General features: G+C 38.7%; 1 protein-coding gene across 6 annotated transcripts in view; it reads right to left on the bottom strand.

The window, feature by feature from the left end:
- Positions 1 to 857: 857 nt before the first annotated feature.
- The window catches only part of LOC129724022 (cAMP-specific 3',5'-cyclic phosphodiesterase 4A-like), a 477,938-nt gene continuing 457,772 nt past the window's right edge, over positions 858 to 21,023 (bottom strand). For all 6 annotated transcript variants that reach the window (XM_055678608.1, XM_055678606.1, XM_055678605.1 and 3 more), the window contains one exon: positions 858 to 14,934. In XM_055678608.1, coding sequence (XP_055534583.1) covers positions 14,918 to 14,934 — 17 coding nt within the window. In that variant the 3' untranslated portion in view covers positions 858 to 14,917. The remainder of the gene's footprint in view (positions 14,935 to 21,023) is intronic.

The raw sequence follows: 21,023 nt of genomic DNA, 5'->3' as shown, positions 1-21,023 counted from the left end.
AAGCTCACTTATGGGGTGGTCTCAGGTAGATGAAACGGCGGCTCAGGCTAATCTTAACGAAGTTCAACGACTGGCCTGTTTGTCCGTTACCAGTGCCTTGCGCACAACGTCGACTGCAGTCATGGAACCCTCTGCTTCCTGTCTTTATATCTCCAAAAAAATACAACGATGCTTGAAGGTGACCAAACGGGTCACTTTAGCATCCTAAGGGAGCTTAAGCTAACACCTTTATTGACAACAGTCTCTGACTTGATGGAAGCGAAGCCCAACATGGACGTTCCATACAAAGTGACCGATAAAGATCGCTTGATGTGCAATAATGTTTTACGTTTCTACATGGGTCAGGGATCTACGGGCCATGTATATAGGTCACTTCTCTTTGGGTATCTGTTTCAATCAGAGGTACACGCACTATACATTTGTACTATGATATGTCTCAAAAAGGTATCTTAGGCTGCACTACTGGCTTTAAAGTCCGTACTGGGCCTTATTGAAATAAGTGATACGCTTGTCATTTATATCCGTACTTGTGTGTGAGTTTTACCCTTCGCCTAATAACAATTTACTGAAGAGATCTTTCATACCTTACTCAGAACTGTTTTATTTTAAAAAGGTCTTATTCTTGTAAGGATCAACAGGGTCAACAGGGGTACTGTAGAACTCAGCTTGAAGGGAGGGTATATGGTGGAAGCTTGAGAATAAACCCATGTTAAAGTCGTTTGTCAAAGTGGAGTCTGTAACCTTGCGGAACGGAGCTCCTCATATTATAACCCACAGATCTTGGTATTTCCTGGGGCGATGTTCAAAGTAAGCAAGTGATATTTCACATCGGCTCATGAGACTTCGCCGGCATCATCTGATTTTCATTACTTTATTGCATTCAAGTTCACACTCAGCCGGAATCATTTTGTTTTTTTTGTTTAGTTTTGAATATTACTTGATATTAGTTACAATAACAGTTACTTGTGTTTTCTTGTTTGTTGGTACTCACCGTAACAGAATCGTCTTACACTCACACACAGTTTGGGTTGGTTGGGAGCTTTGAACATTTTTTTTCGCATTTTTTAATTTCGGCTCTTCGCTTCTTATTTCTTTAACTGAATTTGATTTATGTTCTTTTTGTTTGAATTTGATTTTGTTTTACTCTCTTATCGTCTATAACACTTAATTTTCTGGTTGCTTCTCTGTTTGCTTCTGCCATCTAGTAATAGTAGTAATATTCATCGTTAATCCTCAGTGTCGTTCTTATCATGTGTTTGTTTGATTTTCGTCATTTTTGCTGTTTGTCTTTTTAGTTCAGCACGAACGCAGCTGTCTTGGTGCTGTGTGAAATAGGCGACACGAATGTGAAGTTTTGAAAACCCTTTGGTCACGAAGTGGTTGAAAACGATAGGAGAATAGCAATTAGAAGGGATGTTTAGGTTTTTAAAAATTGTAGTTTTTTAAAATATAGTTGCTTATATGAATAACGACGACAGGACCGATAGAAGCAGAGATTGAAAAAAAATCAAGGTGATTAAATTAAAATATTGCGTATATAGAGGATAATGAATAGTTGAATTTTTTACGTCAAAAACATCTTCAAGGAGCAGTTGAGCAATGGTTTGTCTTAATCTTTTTGCCACCAAAAAATAAATTCTTACTATTTCCATTCGCAATCGCCTTCAATAGGAGTTTTTTGTTGTTTTATTTTTTTTTTCTTAGTATGCAGCACAGGAGCTATTATGTTTCACTACAAACACAATCAAACATTTAATGCCAGTCCGGCTGGCAAAACGTAGAACGAGTTCTGTTCATCCAACCTCAAATTTACGGTGCTTTGATTTCACTCACAACGATTCTATTTTTTTTTATTTATTTCGCAGTGGTTTATGCGTAAAATGTAAAGTTCCTCGCTTGGTTCTTTCCTATACGGCTATAGAATAAGTTATCTTAAGAGTGCTTGGTTTGCTCATTGCTGGTTTTGTGTGTTTTCAGTAGTAAAAAGTTGTTGTTTTTCTTTGTTGTGTAAAGTTCTTCTGGAAAAATCATAGCAAGAAAAGTCCTCAATAATCATATAAGAGATGATTGTATAAGACATTGTCCCTATATAGAATTAGTGGAAAATTGTTGCTTGTTTGTTTTCTTGACTATTTATTTGCTCTCTTCCTCTCAATATATATACGTATCGCAAGAATAATGTCGAAAGTCTTTTTTCTTGTTTTTGATCTAATTTACTGTAGTTTTGAATCGGGTTGATAAATGTTCATATTTGTTTTGTGTTTTTTCTTTTAATCTTGTTTGCTGCATGACTGTTTTTTGATACTATTTGTTTTCAAACTATTCTATTTCCACAACTACTTGTTTGCTGTATTTGAGTTTTGCTGAGTTTGCTGTTTCAATTAGGTTAGCTTTTGCCGTACTATACCAAATAACTTCAACACTATTTTCAGAAATTCAGTTACACCGATATACAATTGTGTTTTACTTACTACATCATTTATCTTACCTATACTTTTGTTTTGATAATTCATCTAATCTAAATAAAATCTACATCATCCAATAGTTTCCGCTTATACCGATAAAAAACTCATTTCTAATAAAATTTTGTGTTATTATTTTTCAGCTGTACTTTCTTTGTGTGTGTTAGTATTAACTCTAAACTTAGCGTTACACATTCGAAAAAAAAAACCTGTTTTCCGTGTCCCGTTTTTACTTGGAATAAGACTTCAAAAATATGTTTGTTGAAATGATAACGGCACCACTTATAATCGATTAGTTTGTCGTTTGCCTATAGAATTTCACTTATATCATCCACTATTTTTTTTGTTTTTTTGATTTCAGTTCGGTTTGCTTACAACGTAGTTGGTAATTACTCCTAAATATCGAATTTCCTTGTTTTTTTTTCTTTTTACCTTAAGTGCTATTTTCGCAAACAGTACAGGTTTCATGGTCAGTACGTTCTACTAAATAACTGACAATATAGGTTTTGTTCCGTGTAGATTTCCAAGTGGGGGGTCCTAGAATAAAGTTTCATATTGTTCGTATGTAATGTATAGAGAGTGAAAGTTTATTTTCTTCGAACCATTTGAGCAAGTTTGATTTATTGGGTTAACCTACAACACTCTGCTATTGTTTTCCATTGTTATCCTTCGATTTTTTTTATTCAATGCATGTTTATGTGATACAATGATCATAGTTATATTTTGGTGTGGTTATCAAAGAACGAAATTAAAAAGCAAAATAGGCGTTTTGTAAACTCAGTGCACCGTATTTTAGTCTACTACTGAAGGTATGTGGGTTTATATCTGTTGTGCGGTTTCTATTCCTTCTTCTATCGACGAAATAGTGTTAGTTTGGAACATGGTGGTTTGCTCTATGGTAGTTTATATACTATCTGGTTATGAAATACCTGTGAGATTGATTTACTTATTCTGGAAACTAATGTATATTATAGCTCAAAATGGGTAAACAAATACTATCTACTTTCGAGTATAAAAAACGAAACCTATCACTAAATAAATTAAAAGAAAGCAAAACTCCGTTTTTAGAACCATAAAAAAACATTTCAAAACAATAACTCTTCAGTTTTTTTGCATAAACTGTTTGACATTGATTTGTTATATTTTTGGGTTGAATTTGTCCAGTAATATACTACTTTTCTTCAATACTTGCCTGTAGCTACAAATAACGTTTGATTCTTTTGTATGATTTACCTCAAATATGCTGCTCAGTAGGGTCTAAAACTGGGACCAGCCAGATTCATTCTATATTACGAGCTGTGTATTTGTGTGTGTGACTTCTACAGTCCAAAATTTGCTGCGATGAAAACTTGACGGTTATGTTTACTCTTTGCTAGCTACTGCTGCTATGTACTTGGATTCTCATGCTACTATTATTTTGTATGTTAGTGTGTGTGTATGTGACATCAATCGTGCAGTCAGCCTTGCATTTTGTGAAATGATTCTTTAATTTGCTGAAGCTAGTTATTTCACCGCCCTTGTTGTTTGATTATAAACTAGCAGAGACGTCAACTTTTCGCTAGCCATCACGTTTTTCAGTAGTAAATGTAACCTTTTTAGGGGAAAAAAAAATTTTGGATCCTTCAGTCTGTAAATTCTAACAAAGTAGTTAAGTAAGTACCAAGCACCTTATTGGAATGACTGTGCATTCAATCAATAAGCACCAAATGAATGTACGTAGAGTGAATGAGTGTAAACCTTGAACATTCAATTTTACCAACGTTACATTACGTCTACTGAACTAAATCTTAAACGCAATCTAAAAAAAGTTTTGAAATTTCATAAAAAGGAAGCGCAAAGATCCGGAACACTATCGTCGATATCTCTGGATCAACTTATAGCTAGCACCATGGCTGATAAATGAAACTTGACGGAAATATTTTTTAGTTCAGTTCAGGGGAGGCAGTTGAGGCGCTCTGGGATTCATATGCCCGAAATTAACTCTGAAAATAATAAGGTTTAAATTGTTACCAACCGGAACCAGACTGAATTGCATCTATCTATCGTCGTGTCTATATGAAACAAGTAGCATGTAAAAATAAGTAGATCATCTGGTCCTCTTTTTTCGCTTTTCATACACAATGCATTTGTATATCTTAAAGATGGTTGTTGTCTTGTTTATGGTAATGGTTTGACCGTCAGCAGTAGATCAGTAGATTCTACGAATTTCTCCTGATTTCTACGGAATTCCCGTATACTAGCACATCCGTAGAAGTGAATCCGTAAATCTGGCAAGCCTGCTGAGAATCGATTAGTCGACCTTTGCAGTCGGTATCAGTACTTTACATGGCGGCGCGGACAAAAATTGCTCATCTGTGATGTTTTACAAATCGAACCCGCTGAATCTCATCGCGATTTTTTCGTTGCTTGATAGTCCGTATTGCTTCAAATACTTCGCTTTTATCGACACAACCAAAACGGAAAACCGCACCAATGTAGTACAAGCATCGCTCGTGAAATGTCAAACCAAACAACAACAACAATCTCAGTTTACTGTATGCACGGCACAAGCATTACATTCGGGTTTTCATTGAAAAAAGTAATTGTTTAATTTTTCTAATATTTTAGTAAGGCGATATCCATAAATTACGTAACGCAAAAACCTAATTTTCGGACCCTCATCGCCCATGTGTAATGAAACGTAATGCAAACACATACCCCCCCCCCCCCTTAAAAATTACGTAACGCTGTAGAATAATTTGTTGGATAAAAATGCTCGTTTTTGGAGATTCTCTCCAGAGATTTTTTGTTACGTAACGCTGATCTTACCTCCCCCCCCCCCTCCCCTATGTAACAAATCGTAACGCCCAAGGATACTCCCCCTCCTCCCTATGAGCGTTAAGTAATTTATGGATGCTGCCTAAAACTCATATGATATGTGACAAATTTTTGCAGTAAACAACAAACAACAATTTCTCATGTTTGCGGAACAAGATTCAGACTATCTGACACCACTGATAACCTTATACTATTAGGAAGCCAGATTGGAAGACATGTCATAAATTTGAAGACATTTACCTAGCTGTGAAGACATCTTGATTTGCGAAGACGACGGGAAAACATTGGGAGATATGGGAAGTCATCCGAAATTTGCAGAGGTAGCAACCTTTTCTTTGCTTGACATTTTCCAGTTCGCGGGTATTTGGTGGTTTTCACTTGGCATCACATGTGAAGATATTTTTCGCGGAGCGTGAAGACATTTCACAAAATGACCTGGCATCCCTGCTGTTAGGTGTCAAGTGTAAACAATCGGTATGGAGTAGCAATACTCAGAGGGAGAGATATGCGAAGAGAGTGTTGTGAGAGCCAAATGAACAAGAAAGGTAACACGTTGAAAGGTATTGCAATAAGGCTCAATGAAAAAAATATTTATTTTTACACGTTTTTCATGTTTTATCGCTAAAACATGAATTGAGAATGCTCCAAAGTTGCTTCATCACAGTGATTTTTAACTGGTGGTTCACAATAGGGGTGGGCGAAACGGCTCTTTTGCAAGAGCGGCTCTGAACCGCTCACTCACCGTTCTGAACCGACTCATATGAGCGGCTCATGGTTCGCAACGATTCACGAGCGTTGACAGTTCGTGTTTTCTCGGTGAACTTCAAGTTCGCGCGAACCCATCAGTTCTGTTGCGCTCAAAGAACCGTGGCTCTTTTTCGTGAGCCGTTCGTTCTTTCGCTCTTTTCTAAGAACCGGTTCATACGAACGGCTAGTGAGCCGTTCGCCCATCCCTAGTTCACAAACCATTTGTATGGTCTACAGAATAATGATATAAGTATATAAAATTTAACATAAACATAAAATTCAACACCTTCACGGTTTTTGTGATGCACTTTATTATTCCCCAGGACTTCAACCGTCACCATCAGTTATACGAGCCGAATAAAAAAGTTAGTGAACATTGCGCTTTGAGAAGCGACTTGGCACCTCTGATATGTGAAACCTAGTTGCCAAATCAGCGGTTTTTTTCATCGCTTATCTCTCCCTCTAAGGATCTCTAGTATGGAGTATACTTGAAGATAGGGATGGGCGATACTGACGAAAGTATCGATACTTTGGTATCGCGATACTTCAATGGGCTTCGATACCAGGCATCAAAGTATCGGCTGACGGAGTATCGATTATCGTTGCTTCGATAGTATCGGCATTAGACCTGCAATTTTTTTTTTCAAAAATCATCATTTAGAGAGTATCGATACCGGTACTCATCTCTCGTGGTGGGTATCGATGCCAAAATACTCGATACCGTGACCCCCAGTATCGATACCGTTGGTATCGATGCTAGTATCGCCCATCTCTACTTGAAGATTTCGATACAAGAGAGTAATCGTTCAACCTTCGTCGTTCTATTGCGCGCAAAAGCAAACGAGAAAAGTGTCGGAAAGAACCTATACTATATACAAAAGGATTGAGAAAGTAATAAACTACCTACTCGGAAGAAACACAGTTGCAGGGTAAAAAATGAAAAAAAAATAAAAAGAATCCAGCGAGGTCAATGAGGTCATGGAAATCGGGTGTCTGGCAAGTTATACCAAAAAATCTTGGCTATAAGTCGTATTTGCTATGCAGAGATCAATTCATGAACGTCGTGACTAGATCACGGTGGTTGGAGAATGCTGAAAAACTCCTGGGTCAGTTCAAGTTAGGGTTGTCACCTCTCCAGGTCTAACTAGTAGTTCCGATATCAATTCTTTGGATTGTTTTGTGTTGAGTGAAATACTAATCGCACACCTCACACCACAGTTAGGTCGCTCAAAGTTAAGATTATGGAGGTGAGGACATCTATGAATTGAAACTTGGTATAACGTGCATGGGGTGATTTTTTTTGAATAAAAATATAAACCATAAAACAGTCATGACTAACCAGTGTAAAATTTCTAAAACATATCCTTTACTGCAAAAATTCGCCACGCACCTGTTCTTCAATAATGTATTTCGTTAAAGTCAATCAATCAAAATTGTGCGAAAATAGCATAGTTATATTTTGAAATTTTAAATGGGTTTTTCTCGTTTTCCCTTTTTGTAACATGTGACATTTTGCGTCCAACAGCTGTGAAGATCTTGCAGAAAGTCAAGAGTGGTGATTTTATGATAAACTCTAAGCTCACGATGTTTGAGTGATCTGGCGTTGGTCTTTCACGTTCTGCATTCGGGATCCAACCAGTAATGATAACTTGTAAGCAAGCATGGAATTTTCACTCACTCGCAATATTTCATGCAAATGAGTTCTTCGATTCAACACGTATCTTATAATCAAGCTCACTCGCGTGCAAGTTTTGCATAGAAACGCTTTGGATTGTTTTTCACTCCCGATTGTCCCGAAAACAATACAAGGAGACAGAATGATAATATCTATTGTATCCAAGTTTACTTGCATTCAATAGTATCGCGCGCGAGAAGCTTTGAAAAGTTATCGCCAGTGAAAGAAAATTATGAATCCAAGTGAACGTGAGATTGCGTGTATCACGGTGAAAGCATGATTTCGCGCGAGTACAATCACTATATGGGTCATTCCATACGAAGTGTACATGCCACTTGGACACGACGATCACAGATTTTGTTCAAAGTTGGGGGAATTATTCATCTACTGTCTCTTTGGAAAAATCCCAATTTTGGTGTCGATTGGAATACCCCCCGCTCTCTAGGACCCCCTCTTTATTGCAAAGTCGCGCAATTTTTGTCAAAAATCTCATTTTTCTTTTTCTTACAATTCATAGACGTAAGATGTCCGAAAAATACTGATAGATGATTTTAGAAGAAAATACATATGGACATAAGAAACAACTATCATCTCGAGGTAATATGAGCCAATCTCGAGATATAACATTTTTACGAAAAAAGTTGTAAACTTCGTAATTAATTTTTTTACAATTTGTAGACGTAAGACACCCGGAAAATAGTGATAGGTGAATTTTGAAGAAAATAAACCAAGGAATTCGGAAAAAATATTGTTTTTGCCCGGAAGTGTTGCCAGATAGATTATTTTTTGTATTTTGAAACTAAATTTGCATTTTTTGGCCAATGCAGCTAAATTTATTTTAAATTTGATGGTTTCATCGTGTTTCTCAGAAAATTGTATGTAAGAAAAACTTAACACCCCGCGGTAATATGACCTAATCCTGAGATATAACATTTTTACGAAAAATTAATTACGAAATTCAGAACTATTTCCGTAAAAATGCCATATCTCGAGATTGGCTCATATTACCATGGGGTAATAATATGCATTTGCCGAAAAATGCAAATTTAGTTTTAAAATACAAAAATAATCTATCTGGCAACACTTCCGGTCAAAAAGAATATTTTTTCTGGATTCCTTGGTTTATTCTCTTCAAAATTCACCTATCACTATTTTCCAAGTGTCTTACGTCTATAAATTGTAAAAAAAAGTAGGAGGTTGTATCCAAGACACGACCGCATAACTGACGTAGAACTACGCACACTATCAACAAATGCATTGTTGTAGGTGTTTCATTAATGAGTCATAAAGTCTACTAATGCTTGCTTTGTGCTGTCTCAATAGTGGGGTAATAAAGACACTGAAAACACGAGCTGTAAAAGCTGTTTCACATTCTGTAAATTAGACGGCTGCTACAGATTTAAAATGCTACTATCCAGCACAGATTGCTCGCTTGAGTTGTCAAAAATTATTAACTTTCAATGACTTGTTCATTTGCCTTGAAAAAAAGCATTTTGCTGTTCAAAATTGGATTTGGTGATGACGATCTTCATGCTGCCCTAACACGGGGGAATAATGGCACTCTGGCGAGGCACGCTGAGAAGAACCGCGCTGCGCTGCTTACTTTAATTTGAAGGCAGCCACAGGCGCAACCCGCTGTTACTTCTGAGTGCTGTATCTGCTTCTACTGCTGTCAACGTTGTGGACGGTTCATCCAGCTCGCCTTCCGACTAATGAATGTAGCTAATTTTCCCAGAAACACTCTTTTATAGCCGAAGGGTGCTACGTAATAGGCCACGCCTTTCTGTTCAGTTGTCTAATTCTCTAATATTCTTTAGAGGAAATATTTGTTTCCAACGAATAAACACCGATGGTGCTCTCTCACACACGCAACGGTTTTAACCCGTATTTTATTGCGGTTTGTAACATCAAGCGATTTCGTTTGCTCGTTGTTGCGTGTTGCATCATGTTGCAACTTAGAAGCTGGGAGACGACGGAATTCTGTTAATGCTGATTGATTGAATCGACTTCATATTAGCTCTGCATATTCGAATTAACTGCCTTTTTGAATGCGTTCTAACAGGGCAGTTTGTTATTCAAAATCGGTTATGTTGATCGCAGCCTTTGTGCTGTCCCAACAGTGGGGGTATTAACTAAATAAACTACAACAGAATTTGATTGCTAGGATCCCGCGAAGAATGTTTGCTTGTGTTGATGCTAAAAAATTTTCACCCTTCAATTACTTGTTTATCTGCCTTGAAAAAAGGCATTTTGCTGTTCAAAATCGGTTGCTGATCGCAACCTTTGTGCTGCTAAGATACACGGACAACATGCACTGTGGAAGCTATTTCACCTTCTGTTAATTAGACGGCCGCGACAGATGTAACTGCTAGAATCCGCACAGAATGCTTGCTTACGTTGTCAAAAATTATTAACTTTCAATGACTTGTTCATTTGCCTTGAAAAAAGGCATTTTGCTGTTCAAAATTGGATTTGGTGATGACGATCTTCATGCTGCCCTAACACGGGGGAATAATGGCAGTCTGGCGACACACGCTGAGAAGAACCGCGCTGCTCCTGAGACGTGGTGACCAACCACAGGGCTAGTGCTGCTGCTAAGGAAGGACGACTGCTGTTGACAACTTGTCGCTGTCCAGAATTATTATGAGCGGCTTCGGCTGAAACAGGCTCTTATATAGGCCAAATAGCATGTTTTCAATTGCAAGGTATATGATTCTGTCGACCGTGCTTGGGAAGCAATCATATAACGACCAATCAGAGGACGTAATTTTCGTTTAAACAAGGCTTGACAATTATCAATAGTACAATAGTTTGCATAATCAATCAACAATTTCCTACATTTGGGTGGATGCGTGTATAATTTTCCAAACAATTGCTGCAAAAATGAAGGAAATCGGTTGAAAGAAACCCATTTATAAGCATTTAAAAAGGGACATATTTCGTCCCCTTTTCGTTCATAGTTTTCCTATTTACATCCCAATGTGGTAGGCTAAAGAAAAACGTAGTTCTACGTCAAAAAATAATTAATTAATTTTCCAAGGAACACGATGAAATTATCAAATTCAAAATAAAAATGGCTGCGTTTGCCGAAAAATGTAAATTTAGTTTTTAAATACAAGAACAATTTATCTGGCAACACTTCCGGTCAAAACTTATATTTTTTCTGGATTCCTTGGTTTATTTTCTTCAAAAATCATCTGTCAGTATTTTTCGGACATCTTACGTCTATGAATTGTGAGAAAAAGAAAAAAGAGATTTTGAACAAAATTGGTAATAGACAGGGGGGTCCCACAGAGCGGGGAGTATTCCAACCGACACCAAATTGGGGATTTTTCCAAAGTGACAGTAGATGAATAACTCTCCCAACTTTGAGCAAAATCTGTGATGGTCGTGTCCAAGTTTGTACTTTTTCGTGGTCACTTCGTATGGAATGACCCATATGTATACCTTCGGTCTAATTTGTCTTAGGAATGTATACGATGGTTCACTGGGATCGAGAGCTTTTGAGTAGCACTTTCAGATATGATTCCCGAATGATTATTATGCGATGCGACTTTTTCCATCCTTGCTTATTAGTATTTCTTCAGAGGCAGGGGCACCTCAATTGTAGTTCCCTTCAGAAATTTTCAATTGGATCATCAATACAAGAAAGAATTTCCCAAACTTCTGGAGTACTACCGGCTTTATAGTGCTGGGCAAAATGCAAGGTCGTGTAATAAAGTGGCAGGGGATCAAGGACAGGGTGTATATGTTGAAAATAAGAAGCCGGTTCTATAAGAACAGTATCTTCAACGTGCACTGCCTTCGTGAAAAATGTAAAGAAAGAAGCGTTAAACGTGCAGCTGGAGAAGCTCTATAATAGCTGCTCGCGTCGAGACATCAAGATCGTTATCGGGGAGATGCACATTCAGATCGGCAAGGAAGAAATGTATGAATCTGTGACCGGGCCACACTGTCTGCACACCGAGACGAAAGACATCGTCCAGCTAACTTTGTGGCCAGCTATCTCCCAAGGACTGCTAGTACGAAGTACCTTCTTTCCCCGCAAAGACATCCACAAAACCACTTGGGGGGGTCACCTGACCAAATTTACCATATTATCATCGACGGCCAGTTTTTCTCAGATATTACCAACGGACGCACCAATCACGGTGAAGATATTGACTCAGACCCTTATTAGCTCCGGGACTACCATGCTGCGAATACGTCCGAAGCGGTACTACACACGGTGAAGGGGCTTGGTGCATAACTTCTCGTCGACGGCTAATTTATACACAGCCACCAGGAAAACCGCAACGGTGACACTGGAGTGGGCATACTGATCGGCAGAAACGACTGGTATGACGAGGAATGCGAGGCAGTGGTGAATGAGAAGATCTGGGCGATATAGCTGGGCAAGTCCTAGTACAACCGGGCACGGAACGACATGACCACGATTCTCAGACGAAAGAAGAGCCAGGAGGAGGATCGTTCTATGAGAAAGCTAGCCAAGGAACTTACCTGGGAGCATCACCAGTAGATGACTGAGTACCAGACCCCGATGTTAATAAAGTTCGTTGTGAGATCAGAAAGCTAAAGAGCAATAAAGCTAAAGGACGGACTGGCAAGCGAGCTCTTTAAGCATGGTAGAGAGGTGCTGGTTAGCGCGCTGTACTGGGTCACATCCAGAACTATGGAGGAGGAAAAGCTATCAGACGAATGGATGAAGGAAGTCTGCAAAATTCTCTGACAGATCATGTTCCGCCGTCTATTGCCAGTACAAAGCGGGTTTTTAACATCTATGGCAGATTATGCACGACGGATAAACAGACGCGATTGATCAAAGTCACTATAATGCAAGTGATGTGCTACGTGCGTGTGTAGGGAAACATCGCCCAGGAGGGTGTGATCTGAAGGGTGGGTACGATGCGAGTGGCACGATTTGCACAATATCGCTATCGGAGATCCAGAGATACATTCAAGTTGGAAATCGTTCCTGCTTTTTATTTCGAAAGACACTTTGATCGAATCGAGTGCGATGATGCATGAAGTTGCCGCTGTACCCCTGATAAAACCGGCAGTCCTCTACGGACTTGAGACAACAACGTTTTCGCGGAGGATTTGAATGCCCTTGGAGTCTTCCAACGGAAAATGCTGCGAACTATCTACGGTGGAGTACAAACGAACGACGGAGAAAGACGCGCTGCTTGGAGGGAACCGCATCGCATACCTGGCGAAAGTCAGTAGGCTGCGGTGTGCCGGCCGCGTTATGAGGATGGACGACAACTCTGTGGAATCACTTCTCTCCAGCAACCCTACCGGTACCAGAAATAGAGAGGTAAGGTAAGGTAAGGTATAGAGTACCACGTAAGATCTGAAGCTAGATTGTTGATAACAATCATGGAAACAATTTGGATACAAATATACAATTGTATGCAATTTTTTCGACAGTTCTATTCCAAAAAATAGTGATTATGGTTTGAAATTGCCTTTTTTGGTCTATTTCGCACACATTTCGATTCAGGGTCATATTCAGCTTCACTTCATATCTATTTAATAGAAAAAAAGTTGTGGTTGCATTTCGGCTATATGAATTTTAAAACATCAACAGCAAGGTCCCTTCTGCCATTTCGCTGGAAAACCCATCAACATTTTATCTCCCTCTCACTATTTATCTCGTATGAAACAGTCAGCTTTTTAAAATTCAAACTAAAGCAAAACATATTTATTTACAAAGTTTGTGTAAATGTATGCATAGCTGGCTGGCAGATATTCCGACCGATCTGCACTGCGGAAAAAAAACAACAAACTCATCGGATAAAAACGTCCATTCCACTGGGGACCGCATGCTCCCGATATGTATATATCTGGGCAGCAGTTTAGCTGCTTAAGCTGTCTCCAGTAGCGATTGTGCATGCAAAAATGAGAGTACATATAAAACTTTTAAACCGAACGTAATCGACTGCAACGGAAAGTTTTCCTCTCTCCGTGCACCGCACTTTCAAAACTGGTTCATAGGACCCAAATCGGTCAATCATTGCGGAAAGTGTGACATTTTAGCTAGCCCTGCAATTGCTAGACGGGGTATGAACATACAACGACTGACTTTTGTTAGACCATCATCGCAACTCGGGACCAGCTAAAGCCTATGAAAATTGGAATAATATGTGCACTTCTTGTGTAAAATTTGGGGTAAAATTCAATTTGAATTAGGATAACTGCAGCATCTGACATGGTACGGCACACTGCACGACGATGCAATTTTCGATAGCTTTCTTCTCTGTGCTACACATCCTCACGCTATTATCCCGTATGCGAAAATGTTTCGATTGGTTTTGCTGCTGCTGCATGTGGGTGGATTATTGTAAAATGGTACGTCTTTTTTTTCCTGCCAACTCGAATGATTCTAAACTGTTTAATGTTGTGTATGATTCTTAAATAGGTTATATTGCAGATTTCTGTTTCTCACAGCACTACGGCTCGGTGTTGGGAAAGGGTGTCTTACATTCTCTGCAATTGGTTCGAAAACGTGTAAATGTTCATTACGTAAATTAATCCCTTCGCTAACATCATTTTACTTAGAAGACTGAGATAACAATTTAAAAATGTAAATAAATATGATATCCTACATGAATTCTCAGAACATGAAATCAACTTCAGACTACGGGGACACCCTTTCCTGCAACAGGACATCGCAAGTGCAGCGAAATAGTTTCAATTTAGGAAACTTTCAACTCGGTTTGTCTGCACGAAGCAAAACCTTAATCTGATTCAATTCAATTGGGAAGAATAGCTTACCGGAAAATATTTCCATTTCATAGTTTGTATAATTATAACACTCATTTGGGCATCCGTATGCGAAGTTGGTTTCTGGTTTCGTAGAGGAAAACTTTTCCTCTTCTACATCGGCTACATCGACGCGTTCCGAGTGTTACATATATTTATTATCTACACTAGTTCGGCCGAATTTGAACAGATGAAAACTATGCAGCATGCGGCGGGGAAAAAGTCCAAGCTCAGTCAATTTTTACTTTTCTGGTACATCTCCAACAGCGCAGGCAGCTTCCATAATGTTCATACACCAACGGCTTGCGTTTTCCACCACTGCTGTGTGCGCGGGTGTGCGGAACGGGGTTAGGAGATTGATGTTTTGGATGCGCAGCATTCGTACCAATTAATTTGTTGATAATGATGTTGGAAAAAGTGTTCCATCCTTCGCCTAGTCGTAGCTCAGAACCTAATGACGTAACGTTCCTGTGAGAGGACAAAAAAGAGAGAAAAAAATCGTTAATAATTATAACGTTTTACTTAGCCACCGCATATGGCTCGGTTGAACACAGCAAACTTCCGTTGCTAGCCAGTACTGTATTGAAGATGATACTTTTTTATTACTTTAGGCTGCAATATGTGAAACTTTTGATCGAGAATTCGTCTAACACCGTAAAGCAGAGATTCGATTTCACGCTCAATGTTATAAATATCCCTCGAGATTTCTTGGATTGGATTGATTCTGGCAGGTGTAACTTGTACATAGAGAAAAAAGCTTCTATCAGTGAACTGAAATTTCCCTAGTGAATTGTTTAGACAAGTTAAAATTTAGAGGAGAAAAGTATATCACTCAATATGGAATTGCCACCGATATTACCATGGATTAAATTTCATATGTATCTAAACGTTTTTTTTGGAAATTTTTCTCACAGAAAGTGAAGTTAAATTTTCGTGATGCCAACTGTAACGGTTGAAGGCCTTTTTTCTCTAATACCTGCCCGTTTAGTTATATTTAAGGCAAGACAGAGTAAAATAAATGAAATATGATAACTCTCCAGCCAATTGTACCGCCAACCTCCGCTACCTTTGTTCAAACACGCTTGACTAATTCTTATGCCAATTTGCCAACGGACTACCTTTTAAGAGGGAAGCAACGAGATTGGGACTTGTCATTAACTCTGCCAAAACGAAGTACATGGTAGTAGGAAGCGTGGGAGCTCCCGTGGTGTTGGTGCTGGGGTGGAGATAGATGGAGAACGATTTGAAGTGGTTGACGAATTCGTTTATCTTGGTACGCTTGTGACATGTGACAACGATATGAGCCGTGAAGTGAAGCTGCGAACAGGGCCTTCTACGGACTCTACGTAACCAGATAAGGTCCCGTAATTTGCAAACTCTAACAAAACTAGCGCTGTATAGAACGCTGACACTCCCGGTGACCCTTTACGGGCATAAAGCATGGACGCTGAAGGAAGCTGATCGACGAGTGGTCGAAGTTTTCGAGCGTAAAGTTCTGCGATCGATACTTGGCGGTAAACTAGAAGATGGAGTGTGGCGCAGATGCATGAATCACGAGTTGTACCAGGTATACAAACATGCTGATATAGTGAAGGTAATACAGCGGGGCAGGCTTCAGTGGACTGGACATGTAGCCAGAATGCCTGTCAAGAGAGCCGCCAAAACTATCTTGAATAGAGAACCAGAAAGAGGCCGTCGACTCCGTGGTAGGCCTCGTACGCAGTGGATGTGCGCGGTGGAAGAAGATGTACGATCTGCTGGTTACGAGGAGACTGGAGAACGGCTATCCATGACAGAAGAAGCTAGACATCTCTAATTTGTTCAGCCCTAGACCACAACAAAGTAAGTAAGTACCAGCGAGCGCTGAACAGCCAAAACGACATTCGAAAGCTCTACGAGCAGTTGAACAGCTCCTTAGAGGCTACGTACCGCAAGCCGATATATGCAGGAGCTTGGACGACAACCTCCTTACGAACGAGGTGTGAGGTGATCGAAAGGTGGAAGCAGCCGTATTTCGTAAACATCTGAACTGCGATGCAGCAGAGCCCGAGGACGGTATGGCAATTAATATTGGTGCACGAGCAAAAAACTACAGGATTCCAGCCACCGATCTCCTGGAGCTAGAGGAGGAAATTGGCCGGCTGAAAAGCAATAAAGCCGTGGAGTAGACCAACTTCTCAGCGAGCTGTTAAAAGAAACACTAGCTAGAACCGTGTACTGGGTCATTGGCAAGATTTGGGAGAAGGTATTGTGTGTCCCATCTTCAAAAAAGGGCGACTGCAGATGTAGAACGGAACGTGGCGAAGACGAACGAACCACGAACTGCAAGAGCTGCTTGGGAAGCCATCTATCGTCCATACCGGTGAAATTGGAATGTTGCGGTGAGCTGGGCTTGTCGGCCGAATTTCGAACGACAGCCCGGTAAAGATGGTCCTTGGAACCAATCCGTCAGGGACGAGATGGAGAGGTGGAACAATCAGGTGGAAGACGATCTACAGACCCTACGCAGACTGCAGAGCTGGCGAACTGGTTACTACCACTACTCAACACAGAGAGCAAAAATCCCCCGTTAGTGGTATATTTACAGGCGCAATAACGGCTGCAACTTTTTTCGAATACATTCTCGTACGTGGGTGTTGTTACACCTAATCAATTCAATCGATGGATACCCTATTTTGAATTGTATTTCAAAATCTCTCAATCGTCGTTAACGTTTGTTTCTCTTGTTTCGGTTTGCATATTGCGTATAAGATAAAGCCACTAAGCATTCATCAGCATATTTGCATCAAGTGGGAACAATACGACCATGAATAGATTGATAAAACTCGCCCGAAAAACAGACGTTTGACTTCTGTCTGATGATGGCACGGCAAAGGTGTGTTTTTTTCCTTCCCTATAGTATCTGCATCGAATCATAATTCAATAGAATGCAAAGTTTCCGAGTGTACTGAAGCGAACATGGCCATATTGCGAGACATATTACCCACCCTCTTGCTGTATTTCTAGTGAGAGCTCGTTGAACATTGAATTTTTCATAATGTTTGTGGAGCACTTTTCATCTCCGGAGAGATCAGGCTGTAGCTGCCTGTTGCTAACCGGTTTTACTCCCGAGAATAGATAATCGAATCTTATTCTTGATGTATCCTGTTAGCTAGCTGAGATTTTTGCTTTAAACCGACATGTCGCTAGTCATGTTAAATACGATAAAATATGATGTTTTTTATTACAAGAGAGTCAAATTATCAAAAACAGCATTAATCATCTCAATTTTTAAAAAGTTAACTAGATAAAAAAATAAATCAAAACTCTGCCTCCGAAATCTGAAACATCAATTTTATACTTCAACACATAGCAATTACCGTCTTTGAATTATTTTAGCGGAAGGTTGCTTCTTTCACGCTTCATTTTCAGCAAACATATGTTCGGGTCTCATCGGTCGCTGTCTCTACCTGTACCTTCGAAAAGGGAGTGCAAGGCCAATTAATTAATTAATTATACCTACTGTCAACTACTGCTACCAACATTGTTGCTTTCCTTAGTGTCGAGTGCTGTGTCGCTTCCACTAATCATCAACTGCTGGTCCTGTTTGAGCGAGAAATTGGGGCACCCAATCCCGACCGTCTGATGATGGAGTATTCGTTTTGCCAATTCGCTGTGTCTCGACTCGACTGAAGGGTGGCCTGAGTAAACCGTACTTATACCGGGTGCTTGACTCCACTGTCCAAGCGGAGACTCCGGTTTGTATGCTCGTTATGCTGCCATCCCAGCTGATGGGGCTATTACAGCAGTATGGCAAATTAATTTGGGTCGAAGCTACTACACTGTGTGGTGGCGCTTACATATGTGCTACTGAAACACAGGGAATCCAGAGAAATGTCTTCATCACATGCAGTTGGATTAATTGGGTTGCTTCTACGAAATTACTACCCATTTTTATTACAATTGCTTCAGATGAAAACGTTTCCGAGCCGTGGGTTTGGTGAATTGCGTGTTTAAAGAGATGGAATTCATAGTGCATACAATGTTATGACTTTTATTAGTCTTACATTTTAAATTGTAAATGTAAAATAAATTGCAATAATTTTCCTTAATTTGCTCTCTATTGAATTTCTTTGATAGAAATCAGATGATAACCATATATTTTAGTTATTACCAATCGGATCAAACTTTTATAATCTTCACAAGCGTTCTTGTTTAGCTCGAACAACTGAAAAATAAGTTTACTTAAATTGCTTGTTTCTCAAGAAAAATTCGATTTTTCTAATAAAACGTAAACCTAGAACTGGGCTGCACGACGGAACGCAATTGCGTCAGTATTCGATTCCAGTACGCCACGGTACTTAACCCGTAAAGACCCGGGACGGAACTTTTTTTTAGAAAATGGTCGTTCTCAGCGATGCTGCGGCCGATTTGAGTAAACTCGGAATATTATTCAAGGGGAATAGTTGCTCTAAGTTTTAGTAAGGGTGCCACCCCTCTGAACCCCTCCCAGTTTATGTGAGACCCAAATATGTCTGTGCCTTTTTTTATTTTTTCCTACTGATTGAACAAACGCATGGATTTATCATACGTATCAAATGTCCTTTGCATCAAATCATGTCGAGTAGATGAAATACGATTAACAAAAGTAAATTTTGAAGTTACCAAATTATTTCAGTGCAAAATCACATAACTACGTATTTTCATAGAAAGTCAAAAAAGATGGTCTACTGAGGGAAATTGTAGCTGTGTCCTTCAAGTTTTCCACTCTACAATTTTAGAATTAGGTCTTCTAAGTCCAAATATGTTAAAAGATTCATTCTAGCATATACAGATTTTGAGAAAAACAAGTTTGAATTCACTAAAGTACGAATTTTCATGGAAATTCGATTTTCTCAGTCTCTCACAGTAGGTTTCTATTTTGTTTTTCCATTTTTCAACTTTGCATTTTTAGAAAAAGGTCTCCTGAATTCAAATATGGCGAAAGATTTATTCTAGCATGAACAGATTTTGAGAAAAACAAGTTTGAATTCACTAAAGTACGAATTTTCATGGAAATTCGATTTTCTCAGTCTCTCACAGTAGGTTTCTATTTTGTTTTTCCATTTTTTAACTTTACATTTTTAGAAAAAGGTCTCCTGAATTCAAATATGGCGAAAGATTTATTCTAGCATGAACAGATTTTGAGAAAAACAAGTTTGAATTCACTAAAGTACGAATTTTCATGGAAACTCGATTTTCTCAGTCTCTCACAGTAGGTTTCTATTTTGTTTTTCCATTTTTCAGCTTTACATTTTTAGAAAAAGGTCTCCTGAATTCAAATATGGCGAAAGTTTTATTCTGGCATGAACAGATTTTGAGAAAAACAAGTTTGAATTCACTAAAGTACGAATTTTCATGGAAATTTGATTTTCTCAGTCTCTCACAGTAGATTTTTGTTTTATTTTTCCATTTTTTAACTTTGCATTTTTATAAAAGGTCTCCTGAATCCAAATATGGCGAAAGATTTATTCTAGCATGAACAGATTTTGAGAAAAACGAGTTTGAACTCACTAAGGTACTAAGGTACTCACTAAGGTACACTATAGTACACACTAACACAAACGTTTTGCGGTGCCAGTGCTCACATCGATTTTTTTTATCTTCGTTGGATTGGTTAGTTATTCGTAGTTCCGACCGTAGTCTCCGTATAAATTGTCCAAGAAAACAAAAAAAAAACTCTATCGTCCGCTTTATTTACTCTAAAGACTAATCACAAGCCACGTGACTCTTTTTTTTGTTTTAAAACTTGAAAGGCTTTAATTTTTTTTTTCAGTTCGTATATTTCTAAACCAACCCGAGATTCCGTATGGTTTATAAATATACGAATTCTGCTCTATGCTATAAACCAAAACTTTGATACCGAGTTGCTGGTATCTAGTTAGATACAGATATAATTACTTGTCTAAGACGTACATACTTTGATAATTTTAACCATGTTTCACTCAAAATCTGTTCATGCTAGAATAAATCTTTCGCCATATTTGAATTCAGGAGACCTTTTTCTAAAAATGTAAAGTTGAAAAATGGAAAAACAAAATAGAAACCTACTGTGAGAGACTGAGAAAATCGAATTTCCATGAAAATTCGTACTTTAGTGAATTCAAACTTGTTTTTCTCAAAATCTGTTCATGCTAGAATAAATCTTTCGCCATATTTGAATTCAGGAGACCTTTTTCTAAAATTGTAATGTTGAAAAATGGAAAAACAAAATAGAAACCTACTGTGAGAGACTGAGAAAATCGAGTTTCCATGAAAATTCGTACTTTAGTGAATTCAAACTTTTTTTTCTCAAAATCTGTTCATGCTAGAATAAATCTTTCGCCATATTTGAATTCAGGAGGCCTTTTTCTAAAAATGTAAAGTTGAAAAATGGAAAAACAAAATAGAAACCTACTGTGGGAGACTGAGAAAATCGAATTTTCATGAAAATTCGTACTTTAGTGAATTCAAACTTGTTTTTCTCAAAATCTGTTCATGCTAGAATAAATCTTTCGCCATATTTGAATTCAGGAGACCTTTTTCTAAAAATGTAATGT

The sequence above is a fragment of the Wyeomyia smithii genome, chromosome 2 (genome assembly GCF_029784165.1).
Source record: "Wyeomyia smithii strain HCP4-BCI-WySm-NY-G18 chromosome 2, ASM2978416v1, whole genome shotgun sequence".
Taxonomy (NCBI): Eukaryota; Metazoa; Arthropoda; class Insecta; order Diptera; family Culicidae; genus Wyeomyia; species Wyeomyia smithii.
The sequence above is the reverse complement of the archived record's forward strand: the minus strand, read 5'-3'. Positions and strand labels throughout refer to the sequence as shown.